Source organism: Cyprinus carpio, chromosome B5 (assembly GCF_018340385.1).
Source record: "Cyprinus carpio isolate SPL01 chromosome B5, ASM1834038v1, whole genome shotgun sequence".
Classification (NCBI taxonomy): domain Eukaryota; kingdom Metazoa; phylum Chordata; class Actinopteri; order Cypriniformes; family Cyprinidae; genus Cyprinus; species Cyprinus carpio.
Window position 1 is genome coordinate 30287879 of NC_056601.1, and position 18734 is coordinate 30306612.

An 18734-nucleotide genomic window follows, 5' to 3' on the forward strand; every position below is an offset into this window, starting at 1 on the left:
AAAAAAATTATGCCTTTGTTAAATATATATATTTAATTAATGAATTTATATCTTATTTATACAACTAAATATTAATTTCTAAATATTTATTTTTATAATATGTATTATAACCTATTTTTGGGGTACTACTACTTTAGTAACAAATACAGAATGTTCAATTTTAAACACAGAATGGGTATTTAAAAAAAAAAAGTCATGAAAAACTGAATTATGACTGTTTTTGGTTGCAATAAACCTTGAATAAAAAAAAAAGCCCATTAAACATATGGGATGTACATGGTTCCATATAAGAAGGCCCTTGAAACATTTGGGATGTACTGCTTTTTACCTCATAAGAGAAAACATTTCCTGTGACTTTGTTGGCAACGATGTGGGAGTTGTTTGTGAACACTGTGTAGAGCACAGGACAATGGTACTTCCCTGAAGTACAGGAGAGAAAGACAGAATATGCACTGTAGAGGACATCAATCCATTATTTCTTGTCATTAGCACATTTTGTTCTTGAAGCAGGCCAAGTAAGAGGATCATGAGTGCACACACACACCACACACATAAACAAATCTACCTTCATTGTTTTTGCTGAAATTGAGCTTGATGAGGGATTTAGCCTCAAGTTTCTGCAGAAAGCAAAAAAACGAAAAATGAAGTTAAGAAGATAGTGACTATACCTGTCAGCCTTTGGCTTTCTGACACACCTTCATTTCAAATATAATGTTAATGTATGATTGTGTTTAATTATTTTGCATGAATTTGCTGATTCATACGGCACATGTTAGGGCAATGATAAAACAAGACACTATCTGAATAGCACTCATTTCAAACACCATCATGCAACGCTGTGGCAATGGGTTTTAATCATATTAATAAGTAAATTCCTGTCTCTAATGACACTTAGATGAGATGAGCGAAGAAAGATTTATATGACTGCCTAAAGTAATACTTGCTGAGCTGAACGGTTTACATTTTAACATATAGTAAAACTGTGACTGTGACTTATGCTATCATTTTATAATAAAATTGAAATAAAAAACAGGGTTGCACAATAATATTGATGGCACTTAGTGTGATTAGCAAATTAATGGCTGTGATTTAATTAAATAACTGTTAAATTAGTCAAATTACGGCATAAATATCATTTCTGTAACTTAGCATAAAATAAAAATTCTTATAATTAATTTAAAATAATAACAATACATTTATTAGAGATAAAAACTTTGATGCTTTTCAAGAACCAATAATAATAATTATTATTCAAAAATTAAACACCACTGTGAATGTAATCTGACACTACCACAACTAAAAAAAAGAAGTCTGAGTTCACATTAAATCCAGCGACAAAGTCTAAATTAAACACTTACTAAAAAAGGATGGCATTGTTGAATTTACTTGCATGTCACATGATCATTAACTGACATCAGAGAACTGTGAATATGCAAATATTTCTATAAAATTACTAAAATATTATTTTACCATATCAAGGTGTACTTCAAGAAAATATTTTCTACTGGGCTTCTCACACACATAACACGTATCTGATAACTTGCCTCACTCCCACACACATAAAAACACACATACTGATACTTCAGAAATGCAATAAATAAGAGTAACACATCACAAGACATATCTTTTAAGGCAAATTTGTAAAGCAGAACACCTGAAAGCATGATGTCTGCACATGAGAACAAGTCGTGGCATGTCGAAAGGATCTCTTAAAAGTCAACACACACACACACACACACACACACACACACACACACACACACACACACACACACACACACACACACACAGTCTGTGTTTCTCAATAGCCCTAGTCAACTCCAGCACTTACTTTCCTCCTCTCCATCTAGTGAGACAAATCAGTCATGAATACTTCAGATAACACTCTCACTGTGTAGCATACGAACACACACACACAATCACAGTGGCATGTCCAGACATGCTGATGTAAAGATGCATTACAGATGACAGCCATGTGCCTTGACTGACACTCAATATGGATTTTAAGAGATCCTATAACTCCTATTCCATAAATTAAGAGTGCAGTGATGTGCATCCAGTGAACTGATTATACAGCAATTTACACCCACATCCACTCCTGGCACACTGAACGCTGTTAGCCACCATCAGCAGGCCTGTGAAATATCTTCATTATAGTCTCAATAATTATTTCTAGATGAGTACAGTAATAGAGTATTTTCCCTCTAAGCAGCACATTAAGCTTGACTACTTTCCAAAACATAAAATGAAACTCAGAAAATACCAACTGTTTGGCAGCATGCAATGAAATTAAGATTATGAAAGGCTTTTGGTTATCTTAACACTTTTTTGGTACTTTCATTGTATTTATTTTCCTCTTTTGTTTTTATTTGTTTTTAATGACATAGTAATTTTTTTTTTTACTTTTTACTGTTAATTTTATTTCTTACGCATCTGTTATGATTATTTTTAAATCATTGTGGGTACAATAGAGCATTTTCCCTCTAAGTGACACATTAAGCTTGACTACAAAACATAAAATGAAACTCTCAAAGCAGAAAATACCTACCGTTTGGCAAATATGTAATGAAATTGTGATTATGAAAGGCTTTGGGTTATCATAAAATTTAATTTGCACTTTTTTTACCAAAGCATATTGAGCTTTGAATGTTTTTCAGAGCGGTCCTATGTAGTTGCTAGAGTATTCCGGATTGTTGCTAGGTGGTTAATTACTGGGGACTGTTCCATAAAACAAGTTTACCAAATAAGCCAGGCTTATTTCAGTTAATCTGATTTATTTTGAACCAAATCAACCAAGTCAAACTAACTGAAATAAATCTGGCTTATTTGTTAAACTTGTTTTATGAAACAGGCCCCTGGTTTTATTTTAGCATTAAATATATGATATTAGCATCAAAAAAAAATTAATAATATATATATAAAAAAAATAAAAATTATATCCCCCTTATATTATAATAAATATAACATAAAAAAAATGATTTTTAACATTTAAATTTTAGTCATTTATGTGCTTTTGTCTTATATATATAACATTTATTTTTAATTATGTTTTAAATGTAATATTGATATTATATATACAGGACTGTGAAGTAACGAGAAACATGTAACGGCGTTACATATTTAAAATACAAATTATGAGTAACTGTATTTTGTTATAATTACATTTTAAATAAGGGGTAATCAAATTACAGTTACATCTGAAAAGTATAAGTGATTACTTTGAATTTTAATGTCATTTTTAATTTAATATTTAAGTAAACAGTTTGGGGATTTTGGGTTAAAGCTTTGGATACTCTAGGATACACAGGAAAGCACACAGACAGCATCATCTGGAGTTTATAATATTGCAGTTTACTTGCTGTCATCAGTTAGGGCTTGGCTTCTCATCAAATGGAGTCTGACGCCCTCTAGTGGTGCAATCCATGCAGTTTTTTTTATCATAAAGTGAAGTGACTGTGACTTGATGTGTGGCCTTAGAATTAGAGCTCTGCATTTAACCCATCCAAGTGCACACACAGTAGTGAGTAGTGAACACACACACCGTGAACACACACCCGGAGCAGTGGGCAGCCAATGCTGTGGTGCCCGGGAGCCGTTGGGGGTTTGGTGCCTTGCTCAAGGTTCTCACCTCAGTCATGATTTTTGAAAGTGAAAGAGAGCTTTCACCTTTAATGATTTTAAAGTGTATTGGTCCGTGTCAAATAAATATTATACATCAGAAAAACTGAAATACCTCTCCTGTTATGGGGTTGGTACCAAACTTCTTAATCCAAGGCACAATGCTCCTAAAGAGAAAACAAACAATCTTTTTTTCTGGCATCAACACACCACTTGAGATATGTACACTTCCATTCAAATGTTTGGGGATGGAGATTTTTAACCCTTTTGATGGAAGTCTCTTATGCTTACCAAGCCCGAGTTCATTTGATTAAAAATACATTAAAATGTGATATTTTTAAACATTATAACAATTTAAAATAACTTTTCTATTTTATTCCTGTGAATTTTCAGCATCATTACTCCAGTCTTCAGTGTCACTTGATCTTCAGAAATCATTCTAATATACTGATTTGCTGCTCAAAATATTTCTCTGATTGTATCAATGACTTGTGCTGCTCATATTTTGAAACCATTTGCTCTTCCGATTATTATCACCCATGTTTGTGTTTATTTTTTTTACAGTTTGTGCATGCTTTATATTTTTTAACATGGCCCACCAAAACATCCAAACAAAATTCACTTGTGCTCTTCCATAAGGATTTTCGTTTGAACTCCACAAGGGGGAAATTGACCAATTGAATGCATTCTTGTAGAATGAAGGTATTGATTTTGCCAACAATAAACTTTTGAACCCCTTTACTGTCACTTCTGACCAATTGAATGCATTCTTGCTGAATGAAGGTATTGATTTTGCCCCCCTTAAACTTTTGAAGGGTAGTGTATGCAATAATAAATATAAGCTACTATAAAAAAAAGTAGTATATAATTATTAAATGTAAGCTTTTATAAAAACATGAATGCAAATAACAGCTTTCTGCAGTCAGTGAAAGAAATATACTCACATTAGGTCAAAAACCACCCCATCCACTGTGCACATGGGATACTCAAAGGGCTGAAGAGACAAACTATGCAAGAGATAAGAGATGAACATCACAAATCATGCATACAGTATGACACTAAACTAAAGCTCCTGTGTGTCATTTCTGAGCCACCAAATGGATCTACAAACATACTGATTGTTTCCAAATAGTCTCCACATCTTCCACTAAAATGACAGACCAATAGCACAAACTCACATGATTTTTTGGGACACATCAGGCTGCTCCAAAAAACAAAGCAATCTTTTAAAATACCATAATTTTCAGAAACTGAACCTGTAATTGTCAACTAACAGCTGTCTCTACACATTAAACTGGAATAAGAGAAAAGGATTTTGACATTGGAAAGAAACTGACACACAACAGCTTTAACTCACAAAAAATAAAACAAAAAAACAATGAAAGCATTGTTTGAAACCCCAGATCAATAGGTATGAAAGCAGAATATATTGCACTAGATCTAAATTACTGACCAGAAGAGACACAAAGGACTTTTTTTATCAAACATGAAAGAAGTGAAATCTCACCTGCAGTGATCAAAGGGCAGACGTCTGAAATTGGCTCGTGGGATTTCTATAACCATGATGACAAAAGGCTAATTTTACTGTGTGTTTCGGAGGAAAAAGCACCAGCAATATCAAACATAAAAAGCACAAAATAAAACTATATGTGGTGCAATCAATCAAAAAACATAGCGGATGACAGGAAAACCAAAAACATTGCATTCACTACCGTGCAAAAGTTTGGGGTTGGTAAGATTTTTTTAAATGCTGCTGAAAGAAATATCCTGAAATATTACTAGAGCTTAAAAAAAACTGATCCACCATTTACCCGAAATAGAATTTTGTAACATTATATACAACTTTACTGTTACAGTTTCAGCATCATTACACCAGTCCTCAACGTCACATGGTCTTTCAGAAATCATACTAGTAATATGCTGATTTCAAGAAGTATTTCTTATTATTATCAATGCTGAACAGGGTTGTGCCGCTTAATATTCATCAGTTACCTGAAATAGAATTTTGTAACATTATATACAACTTTACTGTTACTCTGGATCAAATAAAAGAGTATTTTCTGAAAGAATTTTGTAACATTATATACAACTTTACTGTTACTCTGGATCAATTTAACGCATCTTTGCTGAATAAAAGTGCAAAAACAAAACCTTTCTGAGCCCTAAGTTTGAATGGTAGTGTACTTTGCATACAAATGTCTGATTTCACAATCTGCAATGTGTTTTTTTTCCCTCACATGACACAACACTTCACTTTATAAAATATACATACTGCATTTTAACTGCAAATGTATACAGTTACTGTAATATGGATCCCATAATGTTTGTGTTTACTGTTGAATGTTCAACAGATGTTTTATTAATACAAATGAGTTGAGTACATCCAGACTAGTTTAAGTACCTGATTTCTTCCCTCCATAGAAATGAGTGTATTCTGTACATGTGATGTACCTGAAACAGACAGATATAACCAATGTTATGATAATTACTGAAGAATCAGAATTAAATTAACTAACTAACGGTTAGCAGTTTCCTATTAAATAATACTATACTCTATAAAACGTTAGAAGATCACGACAAAAGAAGATGTATTGGAAAGACGCATGAACGACCGCTGAACTTTACAGTTTTAAAACAAATACGTTACAAACCTCAGATCACACATAACACGATATCACCGCAATCAAAATATACTTATAATGTATAATTTTGTTTACAGTGAAATCATCAGACAATATAATCATATAATGCTCGATAGTTACTGCTGAGTGTAAATACGGTTTATTTTACTCGCGTTATGTTTACTTTCAACTCACATCTTATCTTTTTGATGCTGTCTTTTCCCCATTTTTGCGGACCAAGAGGTTGTATCAAATAAAAGAATAAAGGTTTATATAAGCATAAACAACCAACACAACACCTCCGACTGTTTAAAACACACACTTCCGATCCGTGTTCAGTGCAACAGTAAAATGTGTCCGACGTAAAACGGTAGAACGTTTTTTATTTTCCCTCATCAGTAAAATACTTATACTATTCAATAAAATTAATCTCTACAGTATAAGTAATTTTTATGTTTCAGTAATTTAAGTGTCAGTGCTTTTCTTTAGAAAACTTTAATTCAAAGCATACTATTGTACTTTTTACTGAACTACGTTTCATATTAAATGTCATTTAATACATAATTACAGTACTAGCATAAATAGCTGCCCACTGCTCCGAGTGTGTGTTCACGGTGTGTGTGTGTGTGTGTGTGTGTGTGTGTGTGCACTTTGGATGGGTTAAATGCAGAGCACGAATTATGAGTAGGGGTCACCATACCTGGCTGTATGTCACCTCACTTTCACTTTCTTACTTTTACTCAAACTAAAAATATTAAATACAAATGATTAAAAAATAAAGTACCAAATTTTTTAATGTTCTTAAATATTAATATCTTAATATATTATCTATCTATCTATCTATCTATCTATCTATCTATCTATCTATCTATCTATCTATCTATCTCTACCAGGGTTATCGTTGTTAACTAAACTTAATAAACCAAACACACACACACACACACATTTTCATTGCCAACCCGAGTTGAATGAAGTAGGCTACTAAAATGGCTATACCGTAACTAAAAAGGAAATCTAGACATTTTAATATAATAATAATACAATTTAAAATAATAATAATAATACATTTAAAAAATGACAAAATCACACAACAAAGTCACTAAAAACTAAATACAGAATACATAAAATAAAAACTAACTTCAAATATTTTATCAGTGATACTAAAATTACACTGGCGTTAGCTCATTATGTCACATCATAACCACAAATAAACTAATATTCTTACCCTTCAAACACAGGATGGTTTTTCTTCCAGGCCTACTGGCAGGTAGATGAGTGCATGATGTATGCGACTGAAATGCATTTATGAAGTGGTTATCTTCCGCCGAGGTACACTGCCCATTCTTGTGTACCAGTGTGCATTATCTCAATACGATTCATAATGCACTTCAGCTCTAGATTCAGTATAAAAAAACACATGCAAAATCAAACAAAACAACAAACAAGTCAAACAGGAGTCAGTTGTCTTTATTCATTTATCCATTCTGAACTCCGAAAGACAGAGGAGATGCTAACAGTGATAATTAACCATGAACAAGACACGTATATGTTACATAAAGTGTTTATTTTGTCATCTTTCATGGATTTCATGATCAGAGTTACTTATCATTCATGTGATGATAACAGTGAAGAAGAAAGAGTTCTGAATCTTAACCAGTTTGAGAAATTATTGCTATTGCCATTGGCACCAACAATAAGCGCTTCAAATAATGAAGCTATTCAACAGTAGCTGATTCATTTTTATGATTGATTCAAGCACCCACACACTACATACATGTAATACATAGTGCTGACTTACAGTACATTTCTGAACACAAATCTAATGTGTTAAAGATGTGACTGTCACCACTTATTCATTTAAATATGAAAATATTTTATTCAGTCATGTCTTTTAATGTTTTATCTCTTTCTGACACAGAAAAACAGGTTTCGGTTGGATGTATACAAGTCTATGAAAACTTATTTTCGCCACAGAATAAATAAAATAAAAACGAACAACTCTTTTCAAAACTTGTTTTTCTTCCACTATTCTGACTCTTCGTCTCAAAAAAGCAAGTTTTTTTTCACAGTTCACAATTTATATCTTGCAATTCAGAGACTTTTTTCTATTTTACTGAACTGTGAGATATAAATTGTGAACTGTGAGATATAAACTTGCAATTCTGAGAAAAAAAAAACTTATTGCAAGAAGAAAAGTCAGAATTGTAAGATAAAAAGTCTCAATTACCTTTTTTATTTCTTGGCTGAAATAAACCTGTTTAAAACAAGCAAGAGTTATATTTTCGATATAGTTTATATCTCGCAGTTCTGTGTGGAAAAAAAATGTCTAAACTGCAAGATATACACTCTGAATTGTGAGATATGAATTTGCAAATCTGAGGAAAAAGAGTCTGAATTGAAGAAGGAAAATAATCTGAGAAAAATGGCTGATTTGTGAGACATAAACTCAGAATTGTGAGAAAAAATGTGGAGTTGTGAGATAAAAGTCACAATTACATTTGAATCTTTTATTATGAGGCGGAAACAAGCTTCCATAAAGTCAGCGCTGACCTTTCACCTTAGCAAAACATTTCTTCTGAGCTACCAGTGAAGGATCTCTCTTATGTGACCCCACAGTCTTGTTATCCACAGGTTGACACCCATATCGGTGAGATACTGCAGCTCTGGAGTGAGCATCTTCCTGCAGAGCTTTCCATGTGCTTTGTCAACATTCTTTTTCAGATTGTATCCCATAATCGACTTCTCACCGATGGGTTGCCACGGCTGCATGGAAGTCTCTAAGATGCTCCCTGCATCAACAGCATGGCCTCCTTCAATGCAAATAGAAGCCATTTCTGCATTTCTGCGCTGCAGCTCTTCAACATCTCTCGCCATGCGCTCCCGGCCGTAAGCGTCCACTTTATGCCAGAAGGTGGTGTTGAAATACTGGTAAAGCTTCCAATCGATGGCGTTCCACTCCAGCGCTTTGGCCCTGAGCTCTGGAGTCAGTTTAGAAACAGTTGAACCTTTCCGGGCATTGAGTTTGAAGAAAAGCAAGTCCTCCATGTCCCAGCAAAGGGCATCCTTGAGCAAGATGAGCGACTCTTCGAAATACTCCACAAGCATGACCAAATGGAAGTGCTTGGCGATTGCTTGAATGGCCTCGTCGACTTTTGGGTCGTCTGGATTTAAGTTACTGTCCTGTCCAAAGTCAAAGAAAAGCAAGTTTTTGAGATAGAACGAATTGAATCCCTCTGGGTCGTAGTAAAGCTTTGGATCCGTCAGGAATTCTCTCATCTTATCATCTCCAGAAAGCCTCCAAGTGAGAGGTACAATGCGTCCAAAATAGTGGAACGAGGACTCAGCGAGATCAGCCGGGTGCCGGAGGATTGTGATGTACGAGGTGTCGGCTGGAAGCACTTTGGCCACCTCAGCAGCATTGAAACGCATGTGATTACAGATGATGTTGAAACACATTCCAGGCCTGTAGTCCTTCACTTGTGAGCGATGGAAAGGGGAGGGGTAAAAGAAGTCATTGCGGCTGTTGGGGAAGGCAAATTTGAGGTGGTGTTTTTCACCAAAGCGAAAGAGAATGTTGAGGAAAGTGCTACTAGCTGTTTTATGGGTTTTCATGAACATGATATCCACTTTTGGAGTGCAGATTCGCTGCCCAGAGGCATGATGGGAGCTGTTAGAGATTGTTGAGGAGTGGGCAGCAGAGGGGCGATGAGCACATGAGTAAGGCACTGGGACCCTGTAATCAAAAATGAACACAAACATTGTAATTTGAATGAATTTTAGATGCATTTGTGTCATGAGTTGTTCACTACTATGATCATAAAACAAAAAACATGTGTGTGTATACAGTGGAGATCAAAATTTGAGAAAAATCTATAAATACTTGATTTTTTTTTTCTGAAATATTGTCAATCTTCATAGCTCATAATTTGAAGGAATATTAGCTGTAGCTATAGCACTGTTCTACTAACATGTTTGACAAAATAATCAAGGCATTTCAACAAAAACCTTTATTTTGTGGAAAACAGTGATCAAAGTTAGAGAACAGTAACCACTGAAGCACAAAAGAAGATTACAACTAAAATTTTGGAGGGTTACAGCTGGAAGTGGGAAGTGTAGAGGCCCTTGCTTTGAATGACTTCAGCACGTCTGTGGCTGCAGGACATCACTAGTTCCTCACACTGCTCTGGTGTGATCTTGGTCCATTCTCCTTCCAGTCTCTTCCACAGTTTGGTGACTGTTGTGGGTTTCTTAGCCATAACTTTATTGCCAAGGATTTTCCAGAGATTTTCAGTTGGGTTTAGATCTCTGGTCCAGCCATTTCTTTATTTCAATATTCTAAACTTCGAGGAATGGCTTTATCTGTTTTGCAGTGTGATGGGGGCATTGTCTTGCATGTAAATTGTAGGTTGATTGGGAGATGCTTACAGGGAAGGAACTGCATGTTGCTGAAGGAGGTTCTGATAAACATTTGCATTCGCCAGCCATGTAGCTGTTTAAGAAGCCCAGTGCCTGCTGCACAAAACATCCCCCAAAACATGACACTTCCTCATAATGTTTAACATCAGACCCAAATAAATTAAACTTGCTTTCATCACTGAAATGAACTTTGAACCAGTTCTCCTCTGTTCACACAACATGCTCCTCAGCAAAGCTGAGTCTAGTCTTTTGATTCTTTCTGCAGATGAGAGGCTTCATCACTGCAGAGTGCGTTTTCAGTCCAACTTCTCTTAAACGTGCCGAGACAGATCCATATCCTGATCAGCACTGAGCTGGTGAGCAATTCCAGCTGCAGTGTTGAACCGATTGTCCATTGAGTCTCTGCATTATCCTGACTTCTTGTGCATTTATCTCACGTAAATATCTCAATTAACTTTTTTATACTTTTATCCTGTTAGGATAACTTCAGATAGGACTAAGCAGTGACCTTGAAATTAAGGATATTGTATAAGGTGTTCTCTAATTTTGAGACATACATTTGAAGTGGATCAAAACCTTTCATCAAAGTTGTCATAAAACCTAAAACCAAAATGCGTTCTCATCTTAGGACAACTTTGATTAACTTTTTTGATCCACTTCAAATGCTGACTACTGCATATATATATAATTACAAGTATATACATATATATATTTATTTCATCAAATTTCAACAATAAATGTAGCATGTGACAGTTAAGCATCAGTTTAGGTAGATTTTTAATTTGTAATATTTTTTATATATCTCACAATATTACTAAATAAATGCATCCTTGGTGACATAAGAGACTTAAGATGCCTTGCTAGTATTTTGTACTGAATTTAACTAAAATTTCAATTTTAAACAATGTTTCCTGTCAGGATAGAATGACAGAATAATTTAGGGAGAAATGATCTTAATAATTATTTTCTTTATGAATATGAAGATAATTTATTTTTGTTTTCTTTCGATTTTGGGAAGAAATATTTCCTGACTATTTCTTCATGGAATTCACACCAAAAAACTGCTATAATCCATTGAAACATTGACTTGGTTGCTGAAATAAACAGAATAAACTGCTTTCTGTTGTACATAAATTCTTGTTCAAAATACATGAACGGGACTCACTCCTGCAGGCCAAACTGGACCTCTGAGGCAGACAGACAGTATAAAAGAATCATGCAGATGGTCAGGAGCGTGCCCAGGATCAGTCCCTTACAGATGGACCTCCATTGCTTTACTGGCTTTCCAACCATCATAGCTGCCTGGTTGGACCCTGAAAGAAAACCCTGAAGCAAAGAGAAAGACGCTTCAGTAATGATTTAGTGCTACTAAGTGCAACTTAATTATATCTCTAAAGGCCCTTTTACGTAGATATAGTAAAATGTGCTGTGCTATCTGCTGTGCTTACGTATGCACAGTCCTCTAGTGCTGCTAGTATTTGATTATCAAAGCATTTCTAGTGTGTTAAAAGATATTCGTCACCATTTCCTCAAGTGCCCAATTATTTAGGTACACTGCTGCTCACTCAATTGCTTTTCTCCCTTGAGTTTAGCCATGCAATCTACATCTGCTCAACATGTGCTTATATGTGGGGATTTCCAATGGCATTGCAGGTAATTTAGCTATGTGGGATTCTAGAATATTTTCATTTTAAATAATGTGATAGGTCACTATTTATTTTAAGATATTCTGTATTTCTCTATTATGTATTATATATTTCTCTATTACCGATTTATTTCCACTGAAATAGAAAAAAAAATAAAACTTTTAGAGTAAACATGAGAATCCTTAAGTTTTTCTTCTGGACTAAAAGGGACGTAAAGGACTCTGATGAGAAGCAGACAAGAGTTTTTTGTTTGTTTGTTTGTTTTTCTCAGTGGACACAGCGGGTTCATATTTCATATGAAAGTCACAGACTTAAAAAAAAGTGATAGTCACTATAAGATTTGTAAAAAAAGAAAAAATGCAGGTCAAATGAATTTCAAGGATTTTACCTTTCTAACAATGTATAGTTTGTCAATATTAAATAAGGACATTCAGTATGACTTTACTTGTCTAGTAAATATAAAAAAATAAAATAAAATAAAAACGTTCACTGGTCCTCCACCACATGCTAGCAGGTTAATTTTTTTTAAATATAAAAATATTTAATGTAATCTCTCATATAACTGCATGTATAATATAATAAATATAACAGGGATAGGCCTAAATAGCGAAAAAGTATTGTCCGATAGTATTAGTTTAGGGGGAAGTCGTAACCCTTTAACTCCTAACCCTAAGGTTGTGGGTTCGAGTCTCGGGCCGGCAATACCATGACTGAGGTGCCCTTGAGCAAGGCACCGAACCCCCAACTGCTCCCCGGGCACCGCAGCATAAATGGCTGCCCACTGCTCCGGGTGTGTGTTCACAGTGTGTGTGTGTGTGTGTGTGTGTGTTTGTGTTCACTGCTGTGTGTGTGCACTTTGGATGGGTTAAATGCAGAGCACGAATTCTTAGTATGGGTCACCATACTTGGCTGTATGTCACGTCACTTTCACTTTTTACTACACGGCTAGTCACCACATAAATTAAGAGAAATGATGGATATGAAATATTGCTTTAATTTAAATTATTTTATCAATTTAACTGTATTATCTTAAAGTTGACGCTAAAAAACCATGTTGTCCCACAATAATACTAAAGTACCCCGAAGTCATTTTCACTACAATTGATAACTGAAACACTAGATGACTCGAGTTGCCTTTGTGTCAAAACGAGAATCTGTGAAATGACATGAAAGGTGTGATATAGAAAATACGTAATACTTACAAAAAATACTTATAGACACGTACAAGTAATTATACTTATGCTGTAGCGCCAGTTTCAGTTACCCAGATGAGCCGATATAGGCCTAAAGCGTCTGTGCTGATGTCGCAATTGATTGATCAAAAGTAGTTATCGTTTTATAATTATATATTATATATTTATCCTAACATACCTTTAATAATCTCTACATATATGAACAAAAATATGTATTGTAGCCTATATCTAAATGAATAGTTTAAAATAGTGCGGGACATGCTTGACAAGTGATACTACAAATCAAATGCAACAAACTAAATATTAAAAGTATTTTCCAAATAAAACTATCTATGATTATGAAATATCTTTAAAATTGTGATGCTGAGACGAATGCATTGCAGTTGTTGAGACTGTGCTACTGCAGGGGGTTCATGAGGGCCAGCTGTCCAACGAATGAATTATGCATTCAGAAGAAAAGTAACACTGTCCTCATCTCTTCATGCCTCTTAGACTATAGGATCAGATATCTGCAGTGCAGGGCCACAGGTGGATAACTTAATACTACCAAGAGAGCATGTTAGAAGCACTGACTACTACAGCCATATGCTGCTGCGTACTGGCACCAAAAGATAGATTGAGAGACCAAAGGAACAAAGCTGTTTCTCTCAAATACAGCAGAGACTAGAAATCTAGAAAGGGGCGAAGAAGTCTGAAGGAACCCATTGTTCTTATTTGCAGCGAACTCGAACCCTGCATTTTTCAAAGTCATCTTTTGTTGACAGCAAAAACACTAACAACATCATCATTGTTATGCTGATTGTCAAGAATAACAAGGATTTTACAGAACCACAAAGAATTACTACAGCAGCTGCAGCTCTAATTTGAGACAAAGCGTATAAATGCATCTTTGCATCCATCAAACACAAGTGTTGTTTTCATAGAGATTTGTAGTCCATCAGTGCATTGTATAAAAGTCTTTGGAGATGCTGAATGTTATATTTAATCATGGGTTTATTTAATTATAGTCATTTCTGCATGCATTTTTGTGATTTAACAAAGAATGTCACATATCTGATATCATGATATCTGAAGTGCTGCTGGCAAATTCATAACAGACAAGAAGCCACTGTAATGAAGTTTGGTGATGGGATACAAATAGAATAAAGGTTTCTTTTACTTTACAGATTGAGCTTGATTATAGAGGGAAGTTTAGGAATGAAACAGATAGGGTTTCAATAGATTCAGCATTGTGAGGCCTCATGGTGATATAAAAGTGTTTTTGGAACAAATGGCATTCAAAATAATAAATATAAAAATATTAATATAATATGCAAATAAATAATATCGATTTATTTCATTTTCCACTAAAGATAGCTACAAGATAAATATACACGAGAAGCAAAACTGTATAAAATATTAAGGCTATTAATATTTTTCAATTTGTGTAATTAAACATATTTTTCTTACCACACTGATGACTTGTTACTTTCTTGTTTTAATAAATATAACAGAATTTAGTGAGCTTTACGCTTAAACCCAGAAAACTTGTTGAAAATGTTCTGGCAGCATTTATCTTTGTTTTAGTTGTGAGGATGTTTAGACTAGAAAATAGACATCAAAAAATATATTGATTAATACTTATTAATTCAGATTTTTGCTGTGAGTTAAAGGTACTATATACTTATTTAAACAATGGCAATAAAATTACACTGTAAAAATTCTCCCAATACATTTGTTTAATATCTTACCAAATCATGTAGGTATCCCTATCACAGTTTGATTGGCAGAAAAAAGCAGCAATTCCTTCACAGTTAACTCTCCAGTCGTGCAATCCAAGATTAACAGATCTGTATCCCTCTCTTATCTTCTGTGAAATATTCACCCTGCACACACACACACACACACACACACACCTGATGATTTTGAAGCCCCCGCCTCTCCTGTCCTCCTCCTCCGTCTGCACGATGTAGAGCTGAGCTGGCTAAACTGCATACAGAAGAGGCTCGGCTTGAGCTCTCTGTGACGCAAGACCAGCCGTCTGGGGACCTGCACTTGTGTGTCTGTTTGCATTTGTGAATGAGAGTACAGGAGAAGGTCGAGGGCAGAAAGAAAAAAGGAAGTTAAGTTAGAATGGGAAATAAGGAGACAGAAAGACAGAAAAAGAGAGGAAGAGTTTCACAACGGAACAGGGTTAGCGAGAGAAAATGAGCAAGAGGGAGGGAAAGGAACAAAAGAGAGGAGGGATCTGTTCAAGGTGGAAACAGAGAGCTATTGAGAACAGATTACTGGTTTGAAACGTTGCTAGAAAGCGTAGTTAAATGCATGAGAGGCCAATCCAAAATTCCAGGTATGTGGCTGTACACAAAGTCCCCAAACTGCATCAGCTTACTTAGCTTTCCAAGTCAAAGTCACAAAAACACATTCTTAGCATGGATAATGCTTGATGATAAAATTAAATGAAAGTCAACTGAGCAATAATCAGTGGCACAGAAATGGTTTTAAAAGTGGAAGAAACACTTAACCCCTATGCTGTGTTAAATATCCTTTACCTAATTTGCTGTTCGCAGTCAAAAATTATAAGCCTTTTGAAATTGCTTATAAATCTCTCATTATGCTATAATTATCACCAAACCTTGGATTCAATTTTTTTTCCATCAACATGTTTTCTTTCAATTAGTATAGGATTTAGATTCCTGATCTCACCAAATGCACCTTAGTTTTTGACTGAAAAAGCATTATTTGTGGATTCAAAAAAGAAATACAAAACCAATGCTAATTGAAAGAAAACAAGATAAAACGACTTAATCCAATATTTGGTAATAATACAGCATAACAAGAAATTTATAAGCAGTTTTTTTTTTTTTTTTTTTTTTTTTAGGCTGGTCATTTTTGACTGACAAGTGTAACAAGGAAGAAAAAAAAAAAAAAAAAAACATAACAGCTCAATTTTGGTAAGGGGGTGGGGGTGTTGTAAATTGTATACCCAGTGTGAGCTAAGACAGTAAATTAACGCCCAACACGAAAACATAAACTAGAATTTTCAAGAACTAGAAAATCCTCTCCAGGTCAAAATGACTGGAACACAACATGAGTGTTTAATGCCCAGATTATTCCTAAGTATGTTTGCATCTTCTATATGGTTCCTTTGCCATTTGTAAGTGTATTATTAACATGATGGGAGCGTGACAGTTAGTTTATTGACCCATGCACATATCTCTATATAGAAACTCCCATAGGAATTAATAGACAAGTTCAGCAAGAACTTTTGCCACAAAGAAGAACTTTCTGGATAATATTGATGGTTTTCGTGCTGCTATCTCTGGATGTTTGCTTTAGTGACCAATAGGAAGAATCCTTTCTTATCTCATTGTTTGCTTAGGCTGCTGTATGAGTTTCCATACACAGATTTGTGCAAGGAGGAGTAAACACCCAGATATTGGACCATAAATTAAACACAATCACTTGACATATTATCCAGTTCAAAAGCTCTTTCCAAAGCTGTCTACTATTTCATACACTCTTAAAAGTAAAGGTGCTTCACAATGCCACAGAAGAACCTTTTTGTCTAAATGTTTCCATAAAGAACCTTTAAACATCTGAAGAACCTTTCTGTTTCACTAAAGGTTATTTGCGGCAAAAGAAGGTTCTTCAGATTATAAAAAGGTAAGAAAGAGGTGGTTCTTTAAAGAACCTTTGACTGAATGCTTCTTTGTGGAACCAAAAGGAACCTTTATTTTTTAATAGCTTACTGTGATTTTTTAACTTTTGGGAGGCATTTGTGATAAACTGAGACTGAGGAATCTTGTCCTTATGTTTTAAAAGTAAATTTTTAGTATATATTTTTTTAAGTTTTTCAATTTAATATTTATATTTTATTTAATATTTTAAATATAGTTTTAGTTTTAATTAACCATAAAAAAAACTGGAGTTGTGTACACAGATTTGTAATGTAAATGTTTTTTTTTTTTTTTTTTAAATACTATAGTATTTAAGTCAATAGCTACTTTTAACTGTTTGGTTACCAACTTTCTTCAAAATACATTCTTTTTTTTATAAATAGAGGAAAGAAACTCATACAGCTTTGGAACAAGTTAAGGGTGAGTAAATGATGACAGAATTTTCATGTTTGGGTGAATTATCCATTTAAATACCTTATTATACTGTAACATCTATGCTGATATTGCTGTAATTCACTGATCAATACTCTTTTTTTTTATCTTTACATTCCTCTTGAGTGACATGGCCCAATCCATTCTCTTTATTTTGCTCACTTCTCAGTGTCTCTTATTGTCCAGCACAAGATTATTCTGTTCATCCAGATCTCCTTTTGACTGGTGTCAAACACTCGGTTCATTGTCTGCAGCCACACGCGGACACACAGAATGTCATGCCAGTGCCAGGCAGTGTAAGAGCGACATGGCTGGAATGCAGATGGGTAACGTGGGTAACACTGCATGCTTGTGTGCGTGAACATGAATTAGTAATCAAAAGGCCATGAGTTGCCTGGCCTAAAGCCCACAGGGGTTACACAACGCGAGGAGAACAGCAACGTCATAACTTCCCACCACAAATATACAAGGAAAGCGAAAATATACAAAGCTGATACCAGGGGTATAGGACTTCCCTGATAACAAAAACCTCATACAATAAAAAAGCGTTTGAATGGCTCTTTGGGTGTGACATACAAAGGAAGAGACCATTTCACGTGTTATACACATGCGTACAGAATAGAAGAGAGCCGATCACTTTTGAACTCAGTTCAAACACATCCAGATTTATACAAAGCCTGCCCATAATAAGATTTTTTTTTTTTTCACAAAGGACTGAAATGGACACTGGAGAACCATTCAGAGCTAAATAATTCAGCTTGCCATCCTAAACCAGTAGAATATGACTCCATTCGGTAGTTGGGAAATTCACAATGAGCAATTCAATGCAATCTGAAACGCTCATTTTCTCAGTGCAACCTTCGTTCTCTGTGGATTTGAAAATCTGTAAAACTCAAGTTACATTTCCCAACCTATGACTATATCCATTGAAAAGTTAGTTTTTTTGTACTAGGGAACATTTACAGTATTCTGCCACATGTCCACTATTTGAAGTAGCCTATAGCCTATTTATGAAGCAAGTGAAGCAAAATAAATGTTAGTTTTTACAAAGAATATACATAAGAGTCATACTTTTTTTTACCACAAAGTTACATGGTTTAATTATTAGTAGAGGGACTGGCTTAGCTTTTAATGCCATTTTGCGTAGGG

General features: G+C 34.6%; 2 protein-coding genes across 4 annotated transcripts in view; both read right to left on the reverse strand.

The window, feature by feature from the left end:
• Positions 1-6599, reverse strand: part of LOC109079221 (peptidylprolyl isomerase (cyclophilin)-like 2) — a 34914-nt gene extending 28315 nt beyond the window's left edge. The window contains exons 1-7 of the mRNA XM_042723444.1: positions 6435-6599; positions 6020-6069; positions 5126-5171; positions 4563-4625; positions 3734-3785; positions 566-617; positions 329-420 (exon numbers count right to left, since the gene is read on the reverse strand). Of these exons, the coding sequence (XP_042579378.1) occupies positions 329-420; positions 566-617; positions 3734-3785; positions 4563-4625; positions 5126-5171; positions 6020-6069; positions 6435-6466 (387 nt within the window). The 5' untranslated portion in view covers positions 6467-6599. The remainder of the gene's footprint in view (positions 1-328; positions 421-565; positions 618-3733; positions 3786-4562; positions 4626-5125; positions 5172-6019; positions 6070-6434) is intronic.
• A 1181-nt stretch (positions 6600-7780) lies between these two features.
• LOC109082532 (galactosylceramide sulfotransferase-like) lies at positions 7781-15953 on the reverse strand. 3 transcript variants are annotated; one of them, XM_019097394.2, is made up of 3 exons: positions 15225-15953; positions 11821-11981; positions 7781-9972 (listed from the first exon to the last, which is right to left on the reverse strand). In XM_019097394.2, exons 2-3 carry the CDS (start codon positions 11949-11951, stop codon positions 8820-8822), a joined length of 1284 nt encoding a protein of 427 aa, XP_018952939.1. In that variant the 5' UTR covers positions 11952-11981; positions 15225-15953; the 3' UTR covers positions 7781-8819. The 3 variants fall into 3 exon arrangements, with proteins under 3 accessions (XP_018952939.1, XP_042579035.1, XP_042579034.1); XM_042723100.1 differs by having other exon boundaries at positions 7782-9972; positions 15390-15953; XM_042723101.1 differs by lacking the exon at positions 11821-11981 and having other exon boundaries at positions 15390-15953.
• Between the last annotated feature and the right edge of the window lie 2781 nt (positions 15954-18734).